General features: G+C 55.6%; 11 protein-coding genes across 11 annotated transcripts; 9 read left to right on the forward strand and 2 right to left on the reverse strand.

Annotated features, from left to right (window-relative positions):
• Positions 1-305: 305 nt before the first annotated feature.
• C7974DRAFT_299753 (uncharacterized protein) lies at positions 306-3,225 on the forward strand (the record flags this gene model as incomplete). Its single annotated transcript, XM_046137768.1, has 3 exons — positions 306-2,096; positions 2,136-2,911; positions 3,012-3,225. 3 exons carry the CDS (start codon positions 306-308, stop codon positions 3,223-3,225), a joined length of 2,781 nt encoding a protein of 926 aa, XP_046003139.1.
• A 431-nt stretch (positions 3,226-3,656) lies between these two features.
• On the forward strand, positions 3,657-4,201 carry C7974DRAFT_19701 (uncharacterized protein). Its single transcript, XM_046136719.1, has one exon. It carries the CDS (start codon positions 3,748-3,750, stop codon positions 4,042-4,044), a length of 297 nt encoding a protein of 98 aa, XP_046003140.1. The 5' UTR covers positions 3,657-3,747; the 3' UTR covers positions 4,045-4,201.
• C7974DRAFT_19702 (Caleosin related protein-domain-containing protein) lies at positions 4,202-5,696 on the forward strand. Its single transcript, XM_046136720.1, has 2 exons — positions 4,202-4,544; positions 4,596-5,696. The coding sequence occupies exons 1-2, from the start codon at positions 4,358-4,360 to the stop codon at positions 5,258-5,260; spliced, it is 852 nt and encodes a 283-aa protein (XP_046003141.1). The 5' UTR covers positions 4,202-4,357; the 3' UTR covers positions 5,261-5,696.
• A 1,024-nt stretch (positions 5,697-6,720) lies between these two features.
• On the forward strand, positions 6,721-8,670 carry C7974DRAFT_19749 (aspartic peptidase domain-containing protein). The gene is made up of 2 exons (XM_046136726.1): positions 6,721-6,854; positions 6,907-8,670. The coding sequence occupies exons 1-2, from the start codon at positions 6,754-6,756 to the stop codon at positions 8,402-8,404; spliced, it is 1,599 nt and encodes a 532-aa protein (XP_046003142.1). The 5' UTR covers positions 6,721-6,753; the 3' UTR covers positions 8,405-8,670.
• Positions 8,671-10,482: 1,812 nt separating this feature from the next.
• Positions 10,483-13,017, forward strand: C7974DRAFT_19746 (uncharacterized protein). The gene is made up of 7 exons (XM_046136725.1): positions 10,483-11,002; positions 11,053-11,086; positions 11,134-11,395; positions 11,440-11,566; positions 11,621-11,865; positions 11,919-12,132; positions 12,184-13,017. Exons 1-7 carry the CDS (start codon positions 10,810-10,812, stop codon positions 12,969-12,971), a joined length of 1,863 nt encoding a protein of 620 aa, XP_046003143.1. The 5' UTR covers positions 10,483-10,809; the 3' UTR covers positions 12,972-13,017.
• A 46-nt stretch (positions 13,018-13,063) lies between these two features.
• On the reverse strand, positions 13,064-14,986 carry C7974DRAFT_419888 (fungal-specific transcription factor domain-containing protein; the record flags this gene model as incomplete). Its single annotated transcript, XM_046144230.1, has 1 exon — positions 13,064-14,986. Exon 1 carries the CDS (start codon positions 14,894-14,896, stop codon positions 13,064-13,066), a length of 1,833 nt encoding a protein of 610 aa, XP_046003144.1. The 5' UTR covers positions 14,897-14,986.
• A 56-nt stretch (positions 14,987-15,042) lies between these two features.
• C7974DRAFT_383468 (uncharacterized protein) lies at positions 15,043-16,337 on the forward strand. Its single transcript, XM_046140768.1, has 3 exons — positions 15,043-15,788; positions 15,846-16,011; positions 16,053-16,337. Exons 1-3 carry the CDS (start codon positions 15,277-15,279, stop codon positions 16,230-16,232), a joined length of 858 nt encoding a protein of 285 aa, XP_046003145.1. The 5' UTR covers positions 15,043-15,276; the 3' UTR covers positions 16,233-16,337.
• Positions 16,338-19,827, reverse strand: C7974DRAFT_383470 (PXA domain-containing protein). Its single transcript, XM_046140769.1, has 2 exons — positions 19,157-19,827; positions 16,338-19,110 (listed from the first exon to the last, which is right to left on the reverse strand). The coding sequence occupies exons 1-2, from the start codon at positions 19,711-19,713 to the stop codon at positions 16,404-16,406; spliced, it is 3,264 nt and encodes a 1,087-aa protein (XP_046003146.1). The 5' UTR covers positions 19,714-19,827; the 3' UTR covers positions 16,338-16,403.
• A 1-nt stretch (position 19,828) lies between these two features.
• C7974DRAFT_383471 (HotDog domain-containing protein) lies at positions 19,829-20,590 on the forward strand. Its single transcript, XM_046140770.1, has one exon. The coding sequence runs from the start codon at positions 19,964-19,966 to the stop codon at positions 20,423-20,425; it is 462 nt and encodes a 153-aa protein (XP_046003147.1). The 5' UTR covers positions 19,829-19,963; the 3' UTR covers positions 20,426-20,590.
• Positions 20,591-21,000: 410 nt separating this feature from the next.
• Positions 21,001-23,431, forward strand: C7974DRAFT_383474 (uncharacterized protein). Its single transcript, XM_046140771.1, has 5 exons — positions 21,001-21,077; positions 21,129-21,201; positions 21,357-22,056; positions 22,166-22,781; positions 22,831-23,431. Exons 2-5 carry the CDS (start codon positions 21,129-21,131, stop codon positions 23,323-23,325), a joined length of 1,884 nt encoding a protein of 627 aa, XP_046003148.1. The 5' UTR covers positions 21,001-21,077; the 3' UTR covers positions 23,326-23,431.
• A 1,214-nt stretch (positions 23,432-24,645) lies between these two features.
• C7974DRAFT_298951 (uncharacterized protein) lies at positions 24,646-26,418 on the forward strand (the record flags this gene model as incomplete). The annotated part of the gene is made up of 2 exons (XM_046137720.1): positions 24,646-25,321; positions 25,382-26,418. 2 exons carry the CDS (start codon positions 24,646-24,648, stop codon positions 26,416-26,418), a joined length of 1,713 nt encoding a protein of 570 aa, XP_046003149.1.
• Between the last annotated feature and the right edge of the window lie 315 nt (positions 26,419-26,733).

Below are 26,733 nucleotides of genomic sequence, written 5' to 3' on the forward strand. Positions count from 1 at the left end.
CCGCCTCATTTGCCCAGTTGGCGCCGCGAGCCCGCAGTCCCAGGCTGTCCCTGCTGCAACACCACGGCCGCACGCCCGCCCGCCGCCCGCGCCCCGGCTGCTCAAACAGGCCAGTTGGGCCGCCGAGTGCCTTCGGGCTGCCCACTCGCGTAGTCGCCGCCGCGCAGCGCCCATATACGCCAGCATGTACGTCCCCGGCCCTGCGTGTGGTTCCCGTGGTTCCTGTGGTTCCTCTGCTCTCGTCCTGTGTGGTGCCGCCTGCCGCCCTCTCCCCCGCGTCGTGCATTGCTTCACCGGCTGACAGCATGTTGGGCAGCGTCCTGCCTACGTCGCTCGCCTCGCACGCCCGCCCGTCGTCGTCGTCGGGCCCGCGCCGCAGCACTTATTCCTCGGGCAGCGCCCCCAGCCTGCCCGCCCGCCGCAACTCGCTCACCACCGCGCCCGCCGCCCAGACGCTGCAGCTCAAGAGCATCACGCTCTCCGGCGGCATGGAGTCGCGCTTCCACCGCGCCGCGTCGCCGCGCCGCCAGTTCAACCCCGCCCGCGCCTCGACCGGCACCTTCGCCGACCCCTATGCCTCGTCGTACGACTATGCCGCCCCGCGTGCGAGCGCCGACCGCCTCGCCGGCGCCTCGCACCACCACTCGTCCTCGTACGGCAGCTACGCCCCCAGCGCCGCCTCGCGTACCGCCCCCAAGTACGACGCCGGCTACGGCCAGCAGACGCGCCCGCGCCGCAACACCGACGACCGCATGGGCCGCCCGCACGTCGCCTCGCTGACCTCGCTGCCGCTGCGCACGCCCTACTCGCAGGACCACCGCCCGTCCAGCCCGCTGACCCCGCGCTCCGCCCACGCCCACACCGATACGTACATCACCCACGGCTCCGCGCGCCAGGAGTCGACCACGAGCCACAAGAAGATCTACAGCGTCGACAGCAGCCACACCGCCAAGCTGGTCGCCGAGACCGACACGCTCGAGTCGCCGCGCCATCGTGACAGTGGCTACGGCGCCGTCACCAGCGGCCGCAGCAACTACCACCCGTCCAGCAGCAAGCCCGCCCGCCACGCCGACTTGGGCGACAACGGCTACTCGTACACCGACCCCGCCGGCATGTACCGCGACACCGAGCCTGCCTGGCGCCGGCCCCGTGCGGGCAGCATCGAGCGTGGCTCGCGGCCCAGCAGCATGATCGTCGACCGCCCGCTGCGCGCCGCGACACGCGAGCTGGGTCCGCCGCCGTCGACACGTGGCTTTGATAAGATCAATGGATCGTACCCCCGCCCAGCCAGGGCCAGCTCAATCGAGCGCCGCGAGCGCTACCAGGACGCCTACTCGTCCGACACCGCCCCGCACCGCTCGTCTGACTCTGCCCCGCACCGCTCGTCCTCGACTCGACACACCGCGGCCGTCCACCAGGAGCCAGCGCGTCGAGCAGACACGTACGACGAGTATGGCCGTAGCAGGGAGTCTGACAGCAAGCGCCACACCACACACGACCGCACTTTTGAGGACCGCGAGGTGGCCGCTCGTGGGTTTGGCATTGCTACAGGCAGCTCGGCACCTGTCCACGACCCATATGCACACGATCGACAGCCTGCCTATCCGCCATACGAGCAACAGAGGGCACCGCCGGCCGAGCACGCACCCTCTGCCTACCACTCGGACCGCACCGGTGACAACCGTACGTCGGAGCCCCGCCGCCAGGAGAGGCCAGTACCGTCGTACGAGCCACCCCGCCCTGAACGCCCCCGTACTGAGCAGAAGCACGACAGCAGCCGCGACAGCCGCGATACCCGCGACAGCCGCGCAATTCCTGTTGCTGCCGGCGCCCTTGCAGGTATGTCTGCCGCGGCTGGAATTGCTGCAGCACACGGCAAGGCCAAGGAGAAGGAGAAGGAGCGTGAGACATCAGAAGAGCGCGAGAGGCAGAAGCGGAGAGAATATGATGAGCGCGATAGGCGCGACGATCGGTACGACGAGCGCGAGCGTCGGGAAGACAGGCGCAGCAGACAGCCCGAGGAGCGCCGTGAGCCTGAGCGCCGCGAGGCCCTGCCTGCTCCACCCCCGCCGTCCCAGCCACCGCTTGCTCCCCCTGTGGCCGCCCCTGCATATGCGTATGCAGGCCCCTCAGAGCCGGAACGACCAATCTCTCGGGATCGTCCGTACCCCAACGAGGAGAATCCCCCTCCAAAGCCTCCCCGAAAGACGTCTCCTGAGGGAAGCGAGGTCGAGAGGCCCCGCCACTACGCTGACCGTGAGCCGGACCGCAGCCGCAAGGAGCCCTCACCTGCAGCCGTCGATCCCGATGAAGAGTATCGCCGCCGTCTCGCACAGGCTGAGAAGGAGGCTGAGCAGAGCCGCCGTGCGGCTGCTGATCGCCAGGACAGCGACTCTGACGGCGCACGCGACCGACGACGACGCCGCGACCGGGCAGACCGTGAACGTTCTAGGTCCAGGTCTCGCGGTAGAGACGACCGCCGCGACTCTCCGTCTCAATCCCAGGCTCTTTCCCGCTACAACGACCGCGGCCTGGTTGAAGAGCCGGAGTCAGTCGACAAGCTGAACCCTGATGCCCCCGGCAAGAGTGTGCAGATCGTCGTGCCCCGCAAGGACCAGTCGCCGCCTCTCCGGGGTATCCTCCGCAAGCCCACAGCGAAGTTCCCCGAAGACCCAGAGCCCATTCGTGAAGGCGTCGCCCCACATAAGGACGCCCAGAAGGGCAAAGATATTCCGATTGGTGCGCGCTGGACTCGCATCGACCGCAAGCTCGTCAATCCTGAGGCACTGGAACGTGCGAAGGAGCGCTTTGAGGAGCGTATGGACTGTGTCATCGTGCTGAGAGTGTTGACCAAGGAGGAGATCCAGAAGCTCGCGGACAAGACCAAGCAGATCCGTGAAGAGCGAGGTACGTTGGAGATCTTTTGTGACTGCATTGAGACTGACTTGAGTAGAAGAAGAGTACGAGCGCGAGCGCCGCGACCGCGACCGCAGCCGCCACCGCAGCCGCAGGGACGACGAGGATGGGCGTGAGCGTGAGCGTGACCACGACCGCGACCGCGACCGCGACCGCGACTATGACCGTGACTATGACCGCGACTACGACCGCGACCACGACCGCGATGGGCGTCGCCGTCGCCGCGATGACGAGAGCGAACACGACGATCTGCGCAGCGAGCGCGACCGCGAGCGCGACCGCCCCAAGATGCTGGAGCCTGCCAGGTGATTGAGCGATGCGCCCCACACATCGTCCACACCGCGTCCGAGCCACACGTGAACAAGAGTGCTCATGGATGCCGCAGGCCCCCAGACGGCACCAAGACGCTAGCCAGAGACGCTCGCCGCTCGCCCTTACACAGTGGTGCTGCTGCACGTCGCCTCCCCCGCCGCACCGCACCTGAAGACGCGCTGTACACCCAGTTCCGGCACCGCGGCGCGCTGTTCGATGGGCCTGCTGATGCGCCGCCGCACCGCCACGTCTCGGACGAGACGCACGGCCGGGTCGAGAAGAGGAAGGGCGCGCTCAGACGCGTGTGGGACTGGTTGTGAGCGGGCCGGTGGGGCATGCCAGTGTCCGGAAGACTGATGCTTTGAAAACTTGGTGCTATGAAAATCCGCTTAGAACTGCATAGCGAGATGCCTTACGCCTTACTTCTACTACCTACTGTATTACCTTGAGTCTGGGGACGGCTTCGGCTTGGTACTCTTTCTTGACTGTATTCTATTTACTTTTGTTGCTTTATACATTATGTATTCTATCTGTCTTCATTTCACGACTTCTTTACGCTTGCATGTGCATCTTGTCTCGCACTGTGTTACCCTTCCCTTTCTTATTCTGTCCGTCGTGTCGTGTCGTGTCGTGTCACGTCGTGTCCCCTCAAGTTCTGTCCTACCACTAACCAAACTCAAAGCAAGTGGTCGTCATCGGCGCATCGGCGCATCGGCATATCGGCATACGGCACACGGCACGTCGGCAGCTCCACTAGCGCCCGCCTCCACACAGCCCTACGCCGCCCTGACGATCTCAACCACGATGGTGGACTAGGAACCCGCGCCCCAGCTAGCCAGCCAGGCGGGCGCTACAAAACGTCGCTGCAGTTCCATGGCACGCGTGGCGTCTTCTCGATGCCAGCGCTACGCACAATGGGTAGGTGCGCGCCGGAGCGCTGAGCGCAGAGTCGTGACGTCAGCATGAAGACGACGCGCTCGATACGGACGCCGACGACGCCGCGTCTGTGATGGTGTAATGGCTGGCTGGACGGCGCGGGGCGCGTTAGCGCGCGGACTGTTCTGAGGGCGCGTGTTGCCACTGCTTTGACGGCGTCTTCAACGACTTCTTCGACGACGGCTACCACACAATGATTGCTCGTGGCGAAGATCGAGACATGCCCGGGACCGAGAAGGTGTGGCGCGCCGAGGGCCTTGCGGCGCCGCACGACGGGCTGGCGAATGGCGACGCACATCTCCTCGCTGTAAACCACGTCCCCGTCACGCGTGCTGAGCTGCCCTGGATCCCGCCCAAGGACTCGCCGCTCAAGGACCCAGGTACCCCCCCTCCCCCTCCGATTCCAACCCAACCATCTAACCCCTCTCCAGGCATCGCCCGCGCCAACATCGCCGCCACCCACGCCCACCCGCACGGCACAACCGCCCACACCTGGTCGAAGCGGTACGCGCACCAAACCGTGCTGCAGCAACACTGCGCCTTCTTCGACCGGGACGCGGACGGCATCCTCTGGCCGTCAGACACGTACACGGGCTTCCGCGCGCTCGGCTTCAGCGTGCTCGTCTCGGCCATCGCACTCTTCATCATACACCTGAACTTCGCGTTCCCGACATCCGACTCCTGGGTTCCGGATCCGTGCTTCCGCATCAACCTCGCGAATGTGCACCGCACCAAGCACGGGTCCGACTCGGATGTGTTTGACCAGCAGGGCCGGTTCCGGCCGCAGGCGTTCGAGGACGTGTTTGCAAAGTACGGCGACGCGGGGGGCGGGGGCGAGGGCAAGGGCGAGGAAGGGCTGTCGCTCAGGGCGCTGGCGCGCATGATCTGGGCGCAGCGCAATGTCGGCGATGTTATTGGCTGGGGCGGCGCGGTGTTCGAGTGGGGCGTGACGTGGCTGATGATTTGGCCCGAGGACGGGGTGTTGAGGAAGGAGGAGGTGCGGCGCGTGTTTGATGGGAGTTTGTTCCATGAGTGGGCAAGAGAGGTGGAGCGGAAGAAGAGGACGGGGGGGAAGGGGGGGATGCGGCGGTGGTAGGGGGTTGCTTTTGCGGGGGCGTGTTTATGGTCTTTGGGAACGAGAGTTGTAATGTAGAATATGAAAGACTATTCATCTGCAGAAGATTCTTGAGAGCGACTTGGAGGCGGGTTGTCTTCTGCTGACAGCGTGCAGGGAGGTGCGGTTGCTTGTCTGCTGCTATGAGCGCTCAAGTCTGTTGCAGACAGTGGACGATCAGAGCTGGTATGTGTTGTTGGTGCTTCTACGTGCTGACATGGAGATGCGGCGATTCTTCCACTCCATCGTCCCAGCTTCAAGGAACGTATACATATCCTTGAGTACTCTCGGGTCAGGACGACGAGAAACAGCTATTCAGGTAGCAAACCGTAGCGCGCGGGTGTGGGGTACCTGAGACTCCGTATATCATGCTGCTGAACCCTGCTTTGTGGCCATCGGCGTGTTAAACGTGAAAGGCTGTTGAGCTAAGCTTGTCTGTCGTATCCCTGATAGAACACTAGCAGATAGCAGACCTTGGACATTATGTCAGCTTCCAACATAGTATTATTCAAACAAGACCTTTTGACAGACATAAACCGAGCTCAAAAATGAAGCCTCAATGTGCTATTTACGTAGAGCCTTGTGTCTGTCAAGTGATTCCGTATAGTGCGCGATGTGGAAGTGAAGGGCCTGATTTGATTCATGTTGCTCTACGTCTTTCTGGCTCCATGGAAACTATGCAACGATGACGAGTACCCTGAGTCTGAAGTTCTTGCATTCTTGCCGTTTCTCCGACTGGCTTTGTGTGTTGTGATTATGCAAGCGCGGAGATGAGATCTGCGGGGCATGCATGTAGATAACAGCCTTGCTCCTCTTTTTGTTCACTTGTTTGTCTGCCTACCTGCCTACATTGCTATAGTATTAGTAATTGCCAGAGCGAAAAGTGAGAATAAGTGTTAAGCAGGAATAAGAGAACAGAGCGCAGGTGGAGACAAGGACGATTCGATCTTAGAAACGAGCTTCTTCGTACAGTATGACGTCTTGGACCACGTGCAACGGTTACCAAAAGACATGATTTCGGGAGACAAGGCTGGCTGGTCAGTTTCGCAGTACTTGTCTGTCTGTGTCCATGACGTCGCTCAACCATGCACACGTTTGATTCGCTCATACTCAGACCTCGAGATAGCAGCCTTCCCCCTCGTACATCCTCACATGAGAATACGCATGATGGTGTTCACTCCCTGTAGCACGCTTTTGGTCTCGGTTGGAAAGCACGAATCCGAGCAGCGAGAGTAGAAGCTCGCTTGCACGAGTCGATTTCAAACGGAACATGATTGGTGGGACAGCCTATCGAAAATGCAACACGAGGCTGGATCATGCAATGTCCTGCAGCTTATGCTGTTGCAATCAGTAGAAGTGTCTTCTGGTTGGTCGGTGGTGTCCGTCAGCCTGATCACCGAGTATTTGAATGTGCTGTGTTCTTCCCTTTGCCTTGGGAGCCTGCCACTTTTAAGCCTCTGAATATTTTGGAGGCCATGGCACCTTTTATGCTGGTTGGCATTGCCTCACTTGTGTTGCATTGTCTAGCTCAAGGCCAAGTGCCCCAGCCTCTGGTAATTGATCCTAGTGGTCGCTGGTGAGATTTCTCCATTCCATTGGCTCTGCCACGATTTCTGAAGAATCTCTAGGGATGGCTTGGACGGACCTTGGTCTACATTCTATGTTGGGGTCGGCAGGCCACTTCAGAGCTTTCGAGGCGTCCCCGGAATCAACTCGGCAATCACCCTGCTTCCTACTGAGTGTGATAATGTGACACAACTTTCAGAAGGTCTCCGTGAGGCCTGTGGAAGTAGGACTACGTTTCGGGACCGTGACTCAACCTCCTGGCTGAACGCGGGAATATTTGAGATCCCGCAGAACTATTTCGATCCTTCGAATCTAACGCTTGGGAGCAGATTGGGTTTAGATACGTTCTGGTTTGGGACAGATACGACGCAGTTTCTAGGGCTACCAGAAAGCTACGTGTATTGCATATCGAGTCCAGAATTCTTTGTACCTGTCTTTGGTCTGACAATTGGCGCTTTCGGGGTACAGCAACTCACAAAATTAACCATCTTGTCAGGTTTGGCAGAGAATGGCCGAATCTCCAGTTTGAGCTTTGGCTACACTGCTGGTTCAAATGGTAGTAAGCGCCTTATTCCGGTGCACGGTATTATCGGTGTTGACACGACTGCAGAAAATAAATCGGGAAGCCTGATTCTGGGAGGGTATGATGCTTCGCAAGTCGATCCAAAAACTGCCTTGAGTGCAACGATGCCGAATGCCATAAATACGACCATGTTGGTGAACGTCAAAGCTGTCAGTATATCTGGTTACACCTCGAGCAGCACATGGACGCCAGCACCATTCGTCATCGACTCGGTGTTACCGCAAATATGGATGTCCATAGAGGCGTGTAAGATGTTTGAGGAGGCGTTCCGACTGTCATGGAACGCTGACCTGCAGGTCTACACCATAAACGACACAACACACGATCAACTACTTCGAGAAAGCCCCACCGTTACGTTCACCGTTGGAGCTAAACTTGAGGGCGGAAGCACAAGGAACTACACTCTGCCGTACTCTGCATTTGACTTGATCCTCTCGCCTCCGCTTGTTACTAGAGAAACTCGCTACTTTCCCCTGAAGCGATCTCAAAACGGCATCAACATCCTTGGTCGAGCCTTCCTACAGGAAATATACATTATCGTGGATTTCGAACGGATGAACTTCACTATCAGTCAAGCTGTTGTCGCAGAAACAAGAGACATCATCACGATTTACAACAGCTCATATACACCTGCACCGAGCCAAGATGTAACCCCACCTTCACCTAAGTATCTTTCAGCAGGTGCTTATGCGGGCATTTCAATAGGGGCTGCACTGGCTCTCTTCTTGGTCACTATATTGTCCTGTGCCTGGAAGAAGGGATGGTGGTTCTTCCGCAAGAAGAGCTCAGAGCGGGATCGATTCGACAAAGCCGAGCTGCATGACAATGCAATACCAAGAGTGGAGGCCATGGAGAAGGAAAGAGCGGAGCTACCAGCCAACGAGCAGAGTCTAGAAGTCGCGGGATCGCATCCACACCCAGACATTGAAGGGATCCATGGTCTACATGAGCTGCACAGCGAAACGAGAACAAGCTAGACTTCTAAAACTTCGATGTTCGTCGCTCCGCCGTGGGCGACTTTGCGGATAGGTAAGGAAGCTACACGGTGCTTGACGAAGGATTGCAGTGTCGTTGCTGCAGTCCTAGGAATGACTCGCTTTTGACCGAAGATCAATATCTGCGCGCGCGGACACGGAATCGCGGCCCGATATAGAGCCAGCGATTACCGTTCGCGCTTTTCCAAGTCGAAATACGGATATTACCCTGCCTAAGAAGCAGGACGTTCGGAAGTACACGAGGCTGTTTGCACACTTACAATCGCCGTATAATCCAAGTACAGTAGTATCTGCGCGGATGCCCAGCTCGGACAATAAAATACCGATGATAATCTCAGAGCGTATACATTTGTTCCGTGCTAGCAAGCAGTAAAGACCTTTGGCGACGAAATTGGATCAGTGCTGCAGTACCCGAGGCGGCAGTCATTTCGCTTTGGAACAAGAACACTCGACTGTGTCTTAGGAAGATAAGGCCTGTAACGCACTGCGGTCGTCGAGCCTAACTTCTACTCTTATGAGTCGTAAAGGCCGGACAAGACTTGTGGGCTACGCACTGTCATATACCTATTCTGCTTTGGGCAGCTGCCAACCTAGTACTGTTCTGGCAATCGAAAATTCTCTCGCTACTCTTCCTCGAAGCGTGCTTCGAATCCATCATAGTATGTGCTCGGATGAGCGTTCCTACAGAAAGTTACATCCTTGTCAACCACGTGGGTGCCATTTTCAGCCGCAGGCCTTCAGGCTTATCGTGCAGGTGGGCCCGTGCAAATGTACCCATGCAAACTTTACCCACACCTGCTTTAGGCAACTCCACGTTGAGCCTCACAGCTCCGGATCCTCTCCCACTGACGAATCGGCGCCGTTTGACAGACCCGCACCTACGACCAGTCTATTGATTGCAGCTTCTGTGGGCAAGAGGTTGGTGCTGTGATGGCTAGACGGTCTTGGGCTGTCTAGAAGAAACGATGGATCTTGTTTCGCTGAAAGAGACCTGTTCGAGGACAAAACCTTATCGGAAAGGCCGAACTAGGAGGTGACGCGAAATCTGGGGTAAACTTTCAGTAGAACATTGGCAAAGCTTCTGGTGACTGCGGCTAGACTGAGGCTACCAGCCCCCAAGTACCTATGCCCTCGAAACTTAAAGGACATACCGCTGTGCAGAAAATGCCGCGAGTCGTGACATTCGTGGGATTTAACGCCATCGCCGTTTGCCTGGTCGTTCGCCTGAACCTAAATTGAACTTTATAACCCAGCTGTAAGTAGTATGCCTTCTACCCGCCAACTGCATGTCGTGACACAGGCCGTGGGTTCGTTGTACGGATCGACAACATGTGTGTTGTTGCTGACAGAGTCTCGTACTAAGCCACGCTACACGTGACGCTAGAACCGACAGCCTCGGGTACCGTTCCTTGTTGCAACTCGGCATCCTACGTCAGTCTTGGTTCCCACGTGTTGGTGTTCGGGGCGATGGGTCCGCGCCGGCACACAGCCCCTGGGGCAATATATCAGCGACGAAACATCGCATCGGCAGTTGTAAACACTCCAAACGCATAAGCGGCGGTATTACGGTTTTTGGAAAATCAGGTACGAACGACGTGAGCAAGATGTTAGCGACAGCGGTGCCCTGTCGGTGTCTGTGGGCAACTGCAGCCTTGACAGGCCCCGCAAACAGTCCGAGCCCGAATCCTTCACGTTCACACACCCTTACCACACTAGATTCAGCCCTTTGCATCACAGCCAAAGCTCGGTATGTTTACAGCCCCTTGTTCAGTCACCCTGATCTCCATCTCCACTGTTCCTGGTTTCCGGAACTAATCCCGACTGATCCTGATCAACCCCATGTTGGAGGGTGAAAGAGGGCCCGCCGGCTCTCGCTTAGCTACACTAGTGGCTTCCACTTCAGGCTGTGTACCCGCAGACAGCGTAAGGTACGATCTAGACGGCTTGCCCCAATACATGCAAGATGCAGGCGGGACCACGGCTCGTTGAATCCTACAGCCTCTAAGCGACCTGCGGGTCGGGGGCCTAACTCAGCTCAATCAATTCCGTGTGCAGTGTCTTCACAACAAACGCTGCTATATCTGCCGAAGTTGGAGGGCAGATTGCCGGGACTTAGAACCCAATCTTACAAATCCTGAGATACTATGGAAACCTAGAGTTACATACACGGGACCCACGCTGAGAAGAGCCGATCTTTATCGCGGGAATCCTGCAGGCACGGGCCTGGGCGCTGGTTGGTCAGATGCATGACGCGGCAAGCCCCCGTGCTGCGGATGCATTACGGCGGTATAGAGTGCTGAGCTATATGAAGGCGAGATGTATGCACAATGACAATACGGCTGAATATTGTAGTCTTTCACTGACATCCCTACAACTCGCTCTTCAAGATGCTGTCAATGGCAAAGTGTAGCCTTGTGTCGTGGACTCTCGCACTGTCCGCGTCCAGTGCTTTGGCTCACCCGCTGTTCAATGGTCAACTCATCTCTCGTGCAGACCAGCTGCTTAGCGAATATGACTACGTCATTGTTGGTGGAGGTGCATCAGGGCTGACAGTCGCAAACCGTCTGTCTGAGCAAGCTGGTATGTCTGATGCCGGTATTGATATATTAAAACTCACTCATGTTTGCTAGCTATCACTGTCCTTGTCATCGAAGCTGGCCAATTGTAAGTGCTCTTGTATTTGCACATGCGCAGTGCTGACAAACGAATAGCGACCAGAACGAAGACTTCGTCACCATTCCTGGGCTTGCTGGTGGAGCTGTTGGCACCAAGTATGATTGGAACACCACTTATGCGCCCAGCGAGTACCTCGGTGGCCGCAGTGTCGCAATTGCTCAAGGAAAGGTTGTTGGTGGCTCTACGAAGTTGAACCGCATGGTCTTCGATCGCGGTTCAAAGTCAGACTACGATGGGTGGGAGACTCTCGGTAACCAGGGATGGAACTGGAAGACTCTGCTTCCCTACTTCAAGAAGGTGAGTTGTTCAAAATGAGTGCTCGATCTCGGCTGACAAGTAAGAACGAAATCTTTTCCCCACCCATCGATGCAATCAAGAAGGAGTACAACATCACCTGGGACGAGAGTGCACATGGATACAAAGGTCTCATGCACTCAACCTACTCCGCATTCATCTGGCCTCTGACAAGTAAGTTATTCGTCATTGTCTTCTCTTCGTCACAATGTGCCTAATTTATTTCAGAAAACCTGATCAGAGCCGCTGCCAGCCTCAAGATTCCGACTGCAAAGGACCAGGCAAACGGTGGTGCCATTGGCGGCTACATCTGCCCTCACAATATGGATCCTACCAACTACAAGCGCTCGTCCGCTGATGAGGCTTACTATGACACCGCAGCAACAAGGAAGAACTTCCACCTGATCGCCGGTCACCAGGCGACTCGGATCTTGACCAGCACTAGTGGTACAGTCAAAGCAACTGGTGTTGAGGTAAGAATATTGATGGTTCTCAAGTTGTATCCAGGCTGACATGTCATGCACAGTTCGCTGCCTCATCAGGTGCAGCAGTCCAGTCTGTAAAGGCAAAGCGAGAAGTCATTGCCGCCGCTGGAACTCTTCATACGCCACAGCTGTTGCAGGTGTCTGGCATCGGTGCCCCCGCGCTTCTCAAGAGCATCGGCGTGCCCACCGTGGTCGACCTCCCCGCGGTTGGCCAGAACCTTCACGACCACGTCTATGTAATGACCGTGAACGCTCGTACGTGATCATTTTCCAAGCGGATGATATGAAAGCTGACAAACACTCTAGTCAACACCACCATCACTCAGAGCACCATCCTGACCTCAAATGCCACATTCGCCGCCGAAGCCCGAGCCCAGTACGACTCCCAGAAGCGTGGTCCCCTGACTTCGCCCACAGGCGACTTCCTGCTCTTCCTGCCCGTCTCGACATACACCAACGCCAGCGCGGCCATCCACGCAGCAGCCGTTTCCGCCTCCGCCTCCGCCTCCCTTCCATCTGACGCTCCTCCCGAAGTCGTTGCCGGCTACGCAGCGTCGTACAAGTCGCTTAACTCCAAGCTGCTCGCTAAAGACTCCGCCTTCCTCGAGATTATCTGGGCAGACGGCGTCACGTTCCACGGCCTGCAGCACCCCTACTCGCGCGGTAGCGTCAAGGCGTCTTCGAAGAGCATCTTTGACGCCCCTATTGCTGACGCAGGCTTCCTCCGCAACCCTCTCGATATCGCGCTGCTTCGCGAAGCTATTCGCTTCGGCCGCAAGCTGAATGCCCAGCCCGCTATTACGGAACTGAACCCCTTTGAAGCCGTGCCTGGTGCGGCCGTGACCTCCGATGCGGACATTGATAAGTACATCAAGGACAGCGCGAGTACACTGTGGCATCCCGCTGGTAGCTGCAAGATGGGCAAGAGGAACGAGGGTGCTGTTGTGGACAAGAACCTGAAGGTTTACGGAATCTCGGGACTGCGCATTGTGGATGCAAGCGTGATCCCGATGCTACCTGCGACCCACACAATGACCACAGTGTACGCAGTTGCCGAGAAGGCAGCAGATCTCATCAAGGCTGCTCAGAAGTAGATTCGGGGATTCAGAAGTTGGCCGACAGAAGAAGCCGTCAGTACATTTAGCAAAGCAAAACCACAAAATATCACGCTTTTTGAAACCAAATATCATACTAGTAACACGCTGTGCCCAAGGATTCGTAGACAGTACGCGATATCCCACGTATCGGCGTTGTGTTGACAGCGCAGACTCCACACCTTCTGCATGATCGCCAGTGCATCGCGCAACGTGCCGAACATAGCTAGCCCACCCGAGGCATTAGCTATATCGATGAAGGCCGCTTCCTGTTCAGTTGCAGCGAGACAGCCAAGAATACAAAACGGCCACGCCAGAGTGCGGAGCCAGCTTGGATTGTCGATGACTTTCAGATGCTCGAGGGCTTGGGCCACGTGGGTACGGAGCTGGATATTGCTCGGCTGCCAGCCGGAAAGAACAGTGATTAGGTACACCTCAACGGCATGAGCCCAAATCTTGCTGATGGTGCAATGGACAGACGGCAGAGTGGCTGTTGGGTACTTTGTGATGTTAGACCTTGCTAGGATCGATTCAAGAGCCTGGTACGAGTGGACCTGTGTTTGGACGAGCGCATCTGCAGTGACCTCGCCTAACCTTGCGACGCCTTCACGAAGACCCGTTTGTATAAGGGTCGCGCGTTGCACTAGATCTAGGATGTCGAGACTGCCTGCCCTCTTGGCATTCTCTTTCCATTCTTTTAGAGATGAAGTCTCCGCAATGGAGCGCACCACCCAGTTTGGACAACCGGTAAAATTCTCCAGGTGCAATTTATGGGACTGTTCTTCAAGGCTGAGAGGTGTAGCTAACAGCTCGTCATAGTAAACATGTAGATTTGGCGTCTTCTCGTGAGCGGTGCCGGCAATGACGTCTTGGTGTATGAGTGTAGCTGCAAAGAACCGCAACGCAGCTTGTTCAACAGACCAGAAGGAACAGTTTGGAGGCATAACGCCGCGAAGTTGGCCAAGGAGGGCGCTCATTTTCGTCGCTCCTTGACATCCTTCACCAAAGTGTCTGAGCGTCTGGTCGAAAAGGTTCGCAGCAGCAGTCAGGTGCATCTGCCAGTTCGCAGAGGTTGCGAATACAACTTCAAAGTTGACCAATTGAACAATATTCCCCAGCAGAAGAATATTCTCCGCAAGTGAATGATGGATGCCCATCCGAGTCACACGACCCAGACTATGCTGAACACCTTGAACAGCTTTTTCCATGTGCGTCTGCATTTCAATCTGACCTTGTTCCATACAGAGATCGCGCGTAGGACCTGGCGATGTAGGCATGGCGTGGAAGAAATATGCGGCCATACCGATAATGTTGTGGTAAAACCCAGGAGACTTCAGAGCGAGGGCGAGCAGCCAGCCGCGGCCAGCCTCGGAGATTGGGGGCTTGTAGAACGGAAACAAGACTGGAAAAGCATAGTCCAAGTAGGACATTAAGAGGCTTGACACGAAGTCAGATGGCTTGTAAGCGGCTGCTGTTTCAGCTTCGTGAGGAATGAATATATCTTGACCACTCGATTCCGATTGAACGGTATCAGTGTTATCGAAGGATTCAGTACGGCTGGCATGACTTGCAGGAGTGGAAAGAGACACCCAAGGCGCGTCTATGTTACTGTCCAATTCAGGGACGAGCGAAAATGTTGGAGACTCTGGTGGGCTTGCTTCAGTGGAACTGTTATTCAGCTCTTTAGACAAGATGCGAATCTTGTTCCGTCGAGCTCGATGCGCTAAATTACGCTTGACCTGCATTTTGACGGTTTCAGCCATCTTGTGTTGCTCCTTCCCGTTGTCCATCCATGTGGGTCTGTCCGCGCTGTAGTGGCACTCGATTTCCAGTAAGGTGCAGTCATGACATGTTGGTAGACTTTTGTTACACTTCTTGCGCCGAAGCTTGCATGTCCAACAGGCGGTCGAGCCCTCTGACGACATCTTGGGGAGAGGCGGATTCGTCGGTTGTGGCGAAGCGGGAAGAGGTGGGAGGTACTGCGCGCGCGAAAGAGGCCGCGCGGGTTTGCGCACGACCCATGTTCCAGGAAAACGGCGGAGAAGCGACCTTCAAGCTGAGCAACTTAACTTGTAGCCATCGTAATACCTAAAGCTAAGATCTGGCCAAGAGCTACCTACATTGTAGGCGACAAGGGTTCTATAGAATTTTTCAGTATCTTCCCTACTTTGCTGTCGTGTGGTCTAGTTGGCTCACATCCTCAGTCCGCCGTTTATTCTGCCTGTCAATCATCATGACGCACCTGTTAACTCAACAATATCAAGATAGGAATAACTGAATAGCAAAGCACAATCGAGGTTACCGCATGATCCGGACGAAAAAGTGTCCGGGTTGGAACACGACAAGATGCCCATCCAAATCTCGACTAGAGAACCCGCGCGGGACTCAATGCGCGCGCAGGCTGCACAAGAGTGAATTCCACTCCTACTTCAAGCACATAAAAGGACCTCATTTGCCCATACTCAACTTCTGCATTACATACTTAATCATGTCACCTTCGAAAATTCTTGTCCTCGGCGGCACCGGTCCAGCAGGACTCTGCCTTCTGCGCGAACTCCTCCACCGCAATCACAGTGTCGTTGCCTACGCCCGTAGTCCCTCCAAGATCCCGTCCTCAATATCCAGCAACCCGCTCCTCTCCATTGTAAAAGGCGACATGGACGACCTCAAAACCTTCTCCGCCGCCCTTAACGGCTGCTCGACGGTTATTTCGCATCTTGGACCCAACATCAAGGACACTCACATCGCGCCCACAATGTACCCGGACATGTTCCGCAACACTGTGATTCCTGCGATGCGCGAGCGCGGCGTTAAAAGGTTGATTATAACTTTTGCCTTATCCTATTCGCTGTTACTAATGTAGCAATCTTTTAGGATCTTCTTGATGGGCACTATTGCCATCCAGAGACCAGAGGATTCGTGGACGGTCATGCAGTCTGTCGTGCTAGTGTACATGAAACTGTTTGCACGGTCAATATACCAGAACATCATGAACATCGTGGACCTATTTGAGAATGAGGCGCGAGACCTAGACTGGACGGTATTCCGGATTGCGGCTATTCCTGGCGAGCCGGATGAGAGGAGAGCTGGAGGCAAGGCAGAGAGGAGGGTAAGCTGTACGTTGGACCACTGGGCGCGAAGGATTGGACGATGAATACGAACCGAAGTCGGCTAGCTCGGTGGTTGGTGGACTCTGCTGAGGACGGCGCGAAGCAGTGGGTCAGGAAGATGCCTGCTGTTACAAAGCTGGCGGGAAGTTGAGCTTTGGATTTCTCGTGATCTTGCGGCCAGGGTGTGGTTCTCTGCATTACCTGACCCTATTAGCGCTTATGTAGTTCCTTGGTTCAAGCTGTACAGAGAGCATGAAGTGTAATATCTCATCATTATATATTCAAATCGTACAGCCATACATCGTTATAAGTCAGGTACCAATTACTGAGTAACAGCTCTCAGCCCCTGCAACACTAATCCAAACATGACTCCTCTTGCCACTCTCGGCTCCTGGAGGCAATCAAATACCTTACCTAGAGCCTCGCCAGATGCTGCTTGGCCCATGACACTGGTCAAAGCGCTCGGCATTCCCCTCTCAACAAGCAACCTCCTCGCCTTGACTCTCAGCTTTTCCTTTTCTTCTTCGCTTGCTTCTTGGGGCCACTTCTTCAGCTCCTCTTCCGTCGGCAGCGCGTTCTCCCTCATCTTGCGTAGCTGGCGCGCCATGCCCTCATCAGAAGTGCTGGAGTCGAGGGTAGTTTGAAAAAGAGCGGTAATGGATGCGAGCTGGGGGTTTCCGGGCCGCAGGAGGAATGTTTTCGCGGCGTTCAGAAGGGTACGGCGAAGTGTCCAGGCGGAGGAGAGGGTGTATAGTTCGTTGATTACGGCGAAGAAGAGCTCAATTAGGACAGTTGTTTCGGGCTCGGAGATGGGGTTGTACGTCCTGGGCTTTCTGACGGGTTTTGAAGGGGACGTCGTGGCAGAAGTGGTCACGGAGATCGCTGACGGACGGCGTGGTAAGGAAGGTACAGGCGGCACGGGGTCGTTATTGGTGGAGGCGGTCAACGATGTGCGAGACGCATTACGAGCATGAAAGGGATCGAGAGAAGCACGAGATAGTGCGACATTGTAGTCGTCCTCGATTTCGCTCGGCATGGGTGGCAGGTTCATGATCTGGTCGCCGCCTAGGGCAGAGGTCAGATCCATACTTCTCTTGGGGCTCGGTGCGCGACTGCCTGCCCTTGAGCCATAACGGGAGGAGCGACCAGAACGCTTGCCATCGCCATCGGGATTGTATGAGGGTCGGCGCTCCATCTGAGCCTCTCGCTGAGGCTGCTGGTCGATGATCGGGGAGTTGGAATTGCGAAGCGACTCCATCGACGCGCGTTTGGATGCCATCGATAATGTGCTCTCTGAACGGATATGTGTGGGGAGCTCTGGTACAATAGACTCGGCCCGGCTGTGGCGAGTTTTGAGAGGCTCACTTGTATTTGTGGAAGTGCGCGAGAGGCTTGCGGTGCTGCCACTCGCGCTTGCTGCGTTAGTGACGGTAGTACTCGTGACAGAATCCCTGTTCTTTTTCGCACCGAAGGGTGCAACGCTGCCTAGAACACCAGTGACACCGCCGAAGAGCGCTTTGCCTCCTCCGGCGACCTCCTTGGGCGCCTTGGACAGTGCGTCAAAGGTCGAACCTAATCCTCTGCCCATGGTGTCAAAAGTCTGCCCCGCCCAACCGATACCAGGAAAGCCGCTGCCCGGTGTCTTACCAGTCCCCAGCTCTTTCTCCAGGAAACGCTTCATACCCTCACTCTCGGCAAGCGATTTGTACTTAACTGCGTCGTTCAAATAGCGCTCAAGCTCACCTCGAAGCGAGGGTTTGGTGTGGCCTTTCCATCCGGGGAGCTGCGCGTGAGCCTCGATGAATCCAGTTGCGCCGGTAATAGCTGCAATGCGACGGATGACTTCGTGCAGCGTTTCGAATTCTGCATATGTCCGAGCGGTCATCCATCCAGGATGATGGTGAGACGAAGGTTCTATCTGGACCAAATACTCTACATTCGGCTTGTTTCTTATAACGGCCTTCTCTCCTGGCATACTGTCGTCGAAGATGGACATTGTACTGTTGTAAAGAGTGAGGGGCGGGACTCTGGTGTGTACTGGACGTTCATCGTCGTCGAGTAAAGCGGTCGGCGGGTTGTTGCCCAGTAGCTGATCAAAGCTTGTGAACGCCTTCTTCGACTCCTCAGCAGCTGTTGGTGGCGAGGCTGGTGGTGGCGAGGCTTGAGCAAGCTGATGCGATGACTGTGAAGGCAGTGCAGAGATACCCAGGCCTGCCGCCTCGCCTTCAGCGGTAGCCTCGCTTTGTGAAGACGTTGGGGTCACAATCCCTTGTGTGGTACTTGCGGACTGGTCATCAGTCAAAGATGAGGTTGATTCACCCATGCTCTTCAGGCGCTTTGCATCTTCCTCGGCAATCATTCGACTCAGACGCTGGGCTTCGTGCATTGCTTCGTCCATCGCATCCTGAGCTCTGCTAACATTTCTTTGGTGCTCTCTCCGCTCTGGCGACATTATCTTGCCCGTGGTCTTCTCGATGTTGTCCTTGACGTTTTGCAGCTGCCCGGATGATCCTTCGACGCCTGCGTCAATAGCATTCATGAGCTCGGGCTCGCCGTCCTCTAGCAGATACACGATCCAGCCGTTGATGAACTCAGGCTTGGAACAGCTCACCACGATCATCTCCAATATGACTTTGGCAAGGATTTGGTGTAAGAATAGCCTTGCTGGCATGCAGTTGTATGTCTTGTGTTCGAGGTAGTTTTGAAGTATATCCTCAGCAGCGACGCTGAACTGCTGTGTCTGGTACTCGGTATCAAGGATACTCGCGAGGGTGCTGTCTCGTTGTTTCTTAAGGTAAATATCGACAGCTTCGCTCGGTGCATCGCCAGGGGACGACATTATGGCCGCTGACAGCTCTTGCAGAAGGATGATCATGAATGAGGACGAGCGCGTTACGAAGTCGACGAAGTTGTCGGCGGGCCGCTTGCGAGAGAGGTGTGCTGACACAGAAAGCATAAAGGCAGTGAGGGTTTGGCGGCAAGAATTGGGGAAGGCATCTTCGGCAGGCAGAATCGGTGAATACCACCATCTGTAATGCATTAGATGAGTTTTTATGTAGTGTACCGAGGACATACTTGACATAGTCCCGGACGACAGCATCCGTCAACTCTGTGAGCGCGGCGGCTGTCTCTGGCTTGAACTCTGAATAGTCGAGGTTCCTGCCGGAGTATAGCTTCAGGCTCAAGTCGGAGTCTTCCTTGTCGCCGTCTTGTGTGTCCTTTTGTCCGCGCCAGTCCAAAATCCTGTTCGCTACCTGCGCGCCCAGCTCTCGTTTCAGGGCTTCGCTATTCTTCCCCTTCAGCCCTGTGCCCTCGCCGTGCTGCGACTGTCCCTCCCATGTTGCATGCAGTACAACTCCACCAACGACACCGATAAGCACCAGACCGACTCGGCCAAGTATCAAGTATGTGCCTGCGCCGAGACCTATGAGACACGCACCAAGCGTCTCGTTGCTGGCTGTTGCCAAGAACTGCAAGGCGCGATCCGTGAGTGCCTTCACGTCAAAGGGTGGCAGCTGCTCTGCCTGTTTCTGGAATGTTGTATCTGCGGCGACATGCTCTGCAACGTCTCCGAGGCGTTCATCGGTGGTGGTCTTGGGCGCGTCTGCGGTCGCTACAACGGGTTCGCTCATGGTGGTTGCGCGAGCGCATGCATGGGAGCTCGTGATTATTCGGAGTCTTCCAGCAGCGTGCGAGACTTTCTAGCAACGTGTAAGGAGAGCTACCCGTCAGCAAGGAGATCACGGGTGGCGCCTCATTCGCTCGCACCTTTCTGGGGTACTGGTCGTTTCATCGGCGCGGCGATACCCCTCTCCGATTGGTGAATTGATCTGCGGTGCTAAATTACTTTCTCGCTCGGATTTCCCACCATTCTCATGCACCATGGCTTCCACGCAGGCTCCCAACGACCCCGGTACACTCGCCCACGTGCAGAAGTTTTGGGAGGGCAGGAAGCCTAGCAGTCCCATCTACCAGTTCCTGCTCGACGACATCCAGCTGACCCATGCCTCGAAAGGTGTCGTGCGAGCGCGACTCCTTCTCACCAAAAACCATGTCAACACGCATGGCGGCATCCACGGGTCGGTGTCTGCTACACTCATTGACTGGGTTGGTGGCATTGCGATTGCAGCATGGGACAATCGCGACAAGGCTGGTGTGTCCACGGACATCCACATCTCGTATGTGAGCTCAGCGAAGGTTGGGGACTGGATAGAGATCGAGGGCAAGTGCGACAAGGTCGGAGGCACATTGGCGTTCACCACCGCCACGATATGGAAGCTTGTCCATGGCCAGCCAGGGCCGGTCGTGGCCACAGGGAGTCACACAAAATATGTGAGGGTATAGACGAACGGGTCACGCTGTCTTCTTTGAGGTCTCGTCCGCGCTCCATGGATGATCGAACTCCACTCGGATTGCGAAGATTGATGGCGCTTGAACTGGACGCCTCTGTGATAGCCGTTAGGCTCTGGGGTTTGAACGGTGATAGCGCCTACATGACAAAATACAACCAATTCTTATCATGAATATTATCTTCATCATTCAGCAGATAAATACACCATCGCAGCCTCTCCAAATTTCCTACTATATGTGCTCATATTTCTCTAGTATACATAGAGGCCCATCCAACCCTCCGCGATCAGATCTTGATTCGCAGTGCTCAGACGGCACAGTTAAGCATCAGCACTCTTTCCTGAATGCGCGATAGTATCACTTACTCTCGTGCGACTTTGCACGTTCCAGGGCCAAACATTTGCGAACGGCGGGGTTTAAGCTCGTGGCGCCCAGCTGGGCATGCAAACCGTGGAGAGCCGCAGCTCCTACCCTGCTAGCTCCAGCCCCAGCTCTGTGACGTCTTGCCGCCGCCCCGGACACTTGAAACCACATTGCTCACTCATGTCTCTTTCTGCTACAACATTCCAATCGCGCTGTTCTTGTAAGGCATAGAGCGTACAACAAATTCGAGAGATCGAGACCACAGAGACGCTAAGGCTCACCAGTAAGTGGCATTCCGCGCAAGTCCGGCAGCCCTACACCGATCCACATCTCCATGTCATCTGCTGGCTCCGCAGCTTCCGCCGCCTTCCACCTCTACAGCTTTCTTTGCACACTGCTTAATCATAGTGGGGCTATCACTATCGATTATAGGCATGAGTGACGTCAATCTCTCTCCTCTGAGTGTGGCAGCCCTCTTTGCACTTTTGTCAGCGCCGGAAACTTCGGCACTATTTCTACTAGACCTCTCCGTTTGATGTAGAATGCTGTGCTAACTGGACAGTGCCCATTGTCCCGTTCTATCAGAATGGCGGCGCGCAGGTGCCACTCGGGGAGCGCCTGCCGTCATGGCTCCCGCCGTCATCCATGTCTTCCGTATCTTCCATTGACATCCCAACGTATCCCTCCATCGCAACGTACTCTTCCACGACCCCGACCGTAACACCTGATGCTGCGCTGGACGCTCTTTACGAACACAATCTACCGACCATCGATATTTCAAGTGACCATCCATTAAACCAAGAAGTACTTGGGCAAGCTCCTGCTGGTGGCTTGTCAAAGGAACTCGACGATTCAATGAAGGGTCGGAAACCCGTTATCGCCGCTGCTGGTACATTCCTTGGCCTCTTCTCGTTCTCGCAAATCTACCAGAATGTGCTTTTCGACAAGATCACACCATGGTCGGAGCGCATGGAGGAGAAAGCATGGGTTGCGTCATCAGAATCGTGGCTGGAAAGGAAGACGTGCGACTGGTTCGGTATGTGCGGCATAACACATCTGGACAAGTCACGGTGGACCAGCAAGGGCAGGATACAAACACCGCGGGACGGTGAGAGCGCGGATAAGGCAGACTTGAGCAGTTTCAAGGAAGACGCCAGGATACTACCGGAAGACTATGACCAAAAAGAGGTCGTCGAGATTCCGCAATACGTTTTGGATCACGCTCCATTGATTCATCTGTACTCTGGCGAGAATTTCTGGCCGTGCGACATGACTGATCATTTGATACACACTACCCCCCCACCTCAACTACACCCCACTTCAAGCCACCGACGATCATCCGAACGTTCGGTCGTTGAATGAGCTGAACAGATGGGGTCGATTTGTGTACTTACAGAGTGACGATAACGTGGAAGATCGGCCAAAGTGGCTGGGTGGCAGTACCAATATACCTGAGGCTCCCAGTGACGGTGACAGTGGCGCTGATTGGGACGATGATGACGGTAAAGAAGGTCATCACGATGGAAGCGGTAACGATTACAGAAAGGAGCCCTGGTGGCACGCAGGGAAGGGAGACACCGAAGATAGAGGAGGCATCCGCCCAGACTCGACTTCTTCAGGACGCTTGATACCAACCAGCACACCGGAAGGTGATAAGCTTGTTGAGTCAGAAGAGATCTGGCAACCAGAGCTCATGAAAGATCGCCGTCGATTCGAAGGGAAGAAGGTCGTTGGTGGCCGCAGCGACGCGCCTGCAGTGCTCGTCGTCGTACCCAAGGGCGATGGTGTTGTAGATGCTTTCTGGTTCTTCTTCTACAGCTACAACCTTGGAAACACGGTGTTTAACGTTCGCTTTGGAAATCACGTTGGAGACTGGGAGCATACCACTGTGCGCTTCCATAACGGCGTCCCTAAGGCAGTGTTTTTCAGTGAGCATGCATTTGGAGAAGCCTACACTTGGGACGCCGTAGAGAAGATGGGCAAGAGGGTAAGTCGTGAATGTGTTTGCAAATCTGGTCGACGCTGACATTGAGTAGCCTGTTGGATTCTCTGCGACCGGCACTCACGCCATGTATGGTACTGCGGGCACACATCCCTACGTCCTCCCTGGCGGCATCCTACACGACGTCACCGATCGAGGCCCTCTTTGGGATCCCACCATGAATATGTATTCGTACACCTATGACTACCAGCGCGACCACCTCGCGACGTCAAATCTCACGCCTGAAGCTCCCATCGGCTTCTTCTACTTCGCTGGACACTGGGGCGACAAGTTTTACCCGCTCAGTGATCCTCGACAGTATCGCTTCCTTGGTCAATATCACTACGTAAACGGACCGTTAGGTCCAAGGTTCAAGAACCTGGGCAGGCAGCAGATCTGCCAGGGCAATGGAGATTGCATACTCAAGGACACTCTGGACAGTAATCGCCAGAGGAAGATGAAGAGATATCCACACGTTGGCGAAGGGGAACAGATGAACGAGGAAGACGCGAAGAAAGTCTTTGGGCCTGAGTACGATTCTGCATCTTGAGCGTTGCATCACGATATCCATGACTCTTACGCTCACTTCAAGTTGTTTGGCGTTGGTGGTTGCTTCTACTGCGTTTGGAATTTAAGATACCTACATACAATCACATATCTGTTATATTGTTCAGCACCGCTGTTGTCACGACGCTTGACTCAGAGTCTCAGACGACCAAAATCTCGATCCGTCTGTACCCTGCGGTCATGCAGGGAGGGAAAATCTTGAGAAGAGGTTTGTCAAAACACCATGGTGATGCCGCGGAGGCAACTTAGGCGGGCGAGCTTGGCCGTAAGGGTGGCATAATCGTCACTGACGTAGCCACATACCATCATGATTGCGTGTTTTCTGGAGGCAGTTGCTGCAAAAGTTGTATCTCCTTGATGAAAGGCTTGAGGAGCACCTTGCGCGGTTGACTGATCATGCATAACACTTACACGGCATCCGGCCCGTTGTCGTTGTGTAAGCGGTCGGCCACCCACCAAATGCCATGTCAGCTGCACGTCAACCCTCAGCCCTACGGGGCCTCACGGGCAGATAGCGGCCATCTATGGGTCTCGGGCCCGTTCGGTGTTCAGGTCTCGTGTACTGAGAGTGCTCTGTGCAGTGTGCAGGCACCCAAGCAGCCACGCAGGGGATGTATGGCCTGACTGTTGTTTCGGTCGAGAAACGGCGAGCAAACAGCGAGCAAACTCCACCCTACGCCGCAGCCAAGTAAACATAGTTTCGTGGTGCTTTGGTAATTATTGGCGCATCTCACCATCAGATTGGGAAAGCACGTCGGCGGTGCGGCGATGCAGGTCTGACGGGAGTGGTCCCACAATGACCGCGATAGGGCGCTGATAAGCTGCGGGCCCAACAGCAGGTCAACAGTCGACTACACGTTGCACCACCCAGCGTTGTCTACGCGCTTTGTTGAATCTACTCTTGCTTAAACCAACAAAAATAGTCAGCGTGTCCTTTCATTCCTTGGACGATTCGCGCCTGTGTTGTACCGCAACTTGCGCCTGACCAGTTGTCCCAGCCCGCTGAAACCGGTAGCTCGATCAATCTTAGCGCGTCGTGGTCGCATCATCGCCCGAAGGATCCCCCTCAATTCACCGCTCGACGGGCTCCGAATCTCGCAGCAAGACATGAAATACACATAACAAGAACGACAGAAACTGTTTGCTCCAAGGGGCGTGCACCCGCCCGCCGCGTCCCTAGAAACTACCTTCATCCTCTCCGCCCCTGCTCGTACATCGCGTGCCTTACTCCTCACACGTCACAAGCGCCTTCCTATATCGCCACAACCACGACCCTTAACGATACCCCTGAGTGTACCAAACGATGGCATTTGCCCAGCAACACCGCCCACAGGCCGCTCGAGTACCATCCTTCCTTGCGCCTGAGCCTGCTGCCGTTGTCGCAACCAGCCCCCAGCAGCTGAAGCGACGTCTCGAGGAGTCGGAAGAATGGGTTCTCTTCTCGCCAGCAGCACCTTCCACGACCGCGCGCACACACACCACCTCAACTGAACGTACACCACGGACGGCTGGCCTGTCGCGCTTCAGTGAATTCGGCTCGCTCGACACTGCAGCACGCTCAGACCAGGATGACGACAACGGCACCTTCCTTGGTACAGAGGAGGAGCTTGACAGCCTTGATGACGGGCTTCACGCCTTCCACGAACCGTCCGATCATGGGCTGCCCGCCAGCAGATTACAGGAGAGTGGCGACACCGTACTGCCGAATCACGATGGGCTGGGCTCCTTCCAGCCCGATGCCACCATGCAGGAGCACATGTGGCAGTTCGAACGCTCTCCACGCAAACGCGCTGCGAGGCGGCGGTCGAGTGTGCAGCGACACTTCACAATACTAGACGAGACGGACGACATCTCCCAGGAGCAGGAACGACGGCAACGCATAGAGAACTGGCGGTTAGAGCAGAGCAAAGCTGTGCTTGAGGAGATTGAACGAGAGACTAGAAGGATACGGCGCATGAGTCTGGCTGCATCTACACGCAGTCAAAGGGACGCCGCGCGGCAGGACATCAGAAGCCTTGCGTCTTCGGTTGCTCATACAGTTACGAGCGAGCAGAGTGACGGCTCAGATGAAGGCACAGAAAACATGTCCTTTTGGCAACGTCTTACCACTCGCGTCATTCGAGATCTTATCGGTCTTGACAACGATACACTTTCTGTCATTTTCGGCGAGAGTCTACCTGAGGATGCCATGACACCTACAGGGGGTTCCTTGTCGACGTCACCAGCAGACCGCGTTCTACGAGATGCGTTCGCAGATACCTCAGTTTACCCCGAAGAGGACTGGCAGACGCGAGTGCTGGAGCGTGTCGCACAAGAACTCGGAGTTCTGGTACACCAACTTTCCGAACACCCAGGCGCTTTCTCCACATATCAGCGCACTCAGGTCGCGCCTGAATATGCAGGTATGACGCAACCTGTTCCGACCGATCTCGCATCCTCAGGCCCGACTAGCTCGCAGCCCTCCGACCCCTCTCCAGTTTCGGTCCAATTCGCGGCCACATTCCCAAACCAACAGACGTCACATGGATACAGCGACGCATCATTATGGGGTATTGAGGAAGAGCCTGACGAGGCTGATGCTATGGACGCGTCTCACCCAGACCCTGCCACAACTGCACGAGCCGTCGCTGAAGATATAGCTCGCGAGCGAGAATACTGGGAGCGCGACCTTGACGTCAAGATGATCTTCAACTTTCTTGTAAGACGCTTCACATCTCGTACTCCGACTCCTACAAGACGAGCCTCTTCCTCTACCTATACGAGCGACGAGGGTGCGTCTGCTCGCCGCGCGGCCATGATTCGCCAGAACCACCCTTTGGCCAGCAGGACGACGGATAGAGTGCTCCCGACGTCGTCCTCGGGCCAACTCAGGGAGGCAAAGCGTAGGGAGCTGGACACAACGTACCGCACGCACTACAACCCCCAGGCCAGCCTGAGGCCGAAGACATTGCGGAGCAACTCCAGCTGTGCAAGCCAGAGCACGAAGAAGAGCAAGCGGAGCGGGAACAGTCAGAGGAACTACTGGGACCTTGGCGGCAGCGTGGGCAGTGGCAGCGTTTTTGCCGGCGACTTTTAGACGACTAACTACGACGATCAGAATTTCACGACCTTCGGGCATTTGGCGCATAGATTGGGTCTGCATGGAGCATGGAGTAAGCATGGTGGCAGCGAAATGTGTTGGACAATTTTCTTCTTTCGTCTCACTTCGAGCATCGCAATATACGGGTTATTTGGATACCGCTGAACTTCGTTCTATATCTTTCTTGTACTATATCTCTCCGCTTTGGACGTTGCTTGAATATCAAGTCCTTCACACACATCGTGTCAACCATGCGTTTCTCCACTACTATAAGAGTTGCAGTGCGCCTGATGCCCACTCACATGGTGGCAG

The sequence above is a fragment of the Boeremia exigua genome, assembly GCF_020726555.1.
Source record: "Boeremia exigua strain MPI-SDFR-AT-0100 chromosome Unknown C7974scaffold_1, whole genome shotgun sequence".
In the NCBI taxonomy this organism is placed as follows: Eukaryota; Fungi; Ascomycota; class Dothideomycetes; order Pleosporales; family Didymellaceae; genus Boeremia; species Boeremia exigua.

Bases quoted from the DNA above. Each gene is read 5' to 3' on its own strand.
- C7974DRAFT_19746 (XM_046136725.1), top strand. From the start codon at position 10,810: ATGCTGTCAATGGCAAAGTGTAGCCTTGTGTCGTGGACTCTCGCACTG. The intron at 11,866-11,918 runs GTAAGAATATTG...TGTCATGCACAG, and splicing joins TCAAAGCAACTGGTGTTGAG to TTCGCTGCCTCATCAGGTGC. The intron at 12,133-12,183 runs GTACGTGATCAT...CAAACACTCTAG, and splicing joins TGTAATGACCGTGAACGCTC to TCAACACCACCATCACTCAG.
- C7974DRAFT_383471 (XM_046140770.1), top strand. From the start codon at position 19,964: ATGGCTTCCACGCAGGCTCCCAACGACCCCGGTACACTCGCCCACGTG.
- C7974DRAFT_19701 (XM_046136719.1), top strand. From the start codon at position 3,748: ATGTATTCTATCTGTCTTCATTTCACGACTTCTTTACGCTTGCATGTG.
- C7974DRAFT_383470 (XM_046140769.1), bottom strand. From the start codon at position 19,713: ATGAGCGAACCCGTTGTAGCGACCGCAGACGCGCCCAAGACCACCACC. The intron at 19,111-19,156 runs GTATGTCCTCGG...AATGCATTACAG, and splicing joins GTCGTCCGGGACTATGTCAA to ATGGTGGTATTCACCGATTC.
- C7974DRAFT_19749 (XM_046136726.1), top strand. From the start codon at position 6,754: ATGGCACCTTTTATGCTGGTTGGCATTGCCTCACTTGTGTTGCATTGT. The intron at 6,855-6,906 runs GTGAGATTTCTC...AAGAATCTCTAG, and splicing joins ATTGATCCTAGTGGTCGCTG to GGATGGCTTGGACGGACCTT.
- C7974DRAFT_19702 (XM_046136720.1), top strand. From the start codon at position 4,358: ATGATTGCTCGTGGCGAAGATCGAGACATGCCCGGGACCGAGAAGGTG. The intron at 4,545-4,595 runs GTACCCCCCCTC...ACCCCTCTCCAG, and splicing joins CTCGCCGCTCAAGGACCCAG to GCATCGCCCGCGCCAACATC.
- C7974DRAFT_383468 (XM_046140768.1), top strand. From the start codon at position 15,277: ATGATCCGGACGAAAAAGTGTCCGGGTTGGAACACGACAAGATGCCCA. The intron at 15,789-15,845 runs GTTGATTATAAC...GCAATCTTTTAG, and splicing joins CGCGAGCGCGGCGTTAAAAG to GATCTTCTTGATGGGCACTA. The intron at 16,012-16,052 runs GTATTCCGGATT...GCCGGATGAGAG, and splicing joins CGCGAGACCTAGACTGGACG to GAGAGCTGGAGGCAAGGCAG.
- C7974DRAFT_383474 (XM_046140771.1), top strand. From the start codon at position 21,129: ATGTCATCTGCTGGCTCCGCAGCTTCCGCCGCCTTCCACCTCTACAGC. The intron at 21,202-21,356 runs GTGGGGCTATCA...CTAACTGGACAG, and splicing joins TTGCACACTGCTTAATCATA to TGCCCATTGTCCCGTTCTAT. The intron at 22,057-22,165 runs GTGCGACATGAC...TGAGCTGAACAG, and splicing joins TCTGGCGAGAATTTCTGGCC to ATGGGGTCGATTTGTGTACT.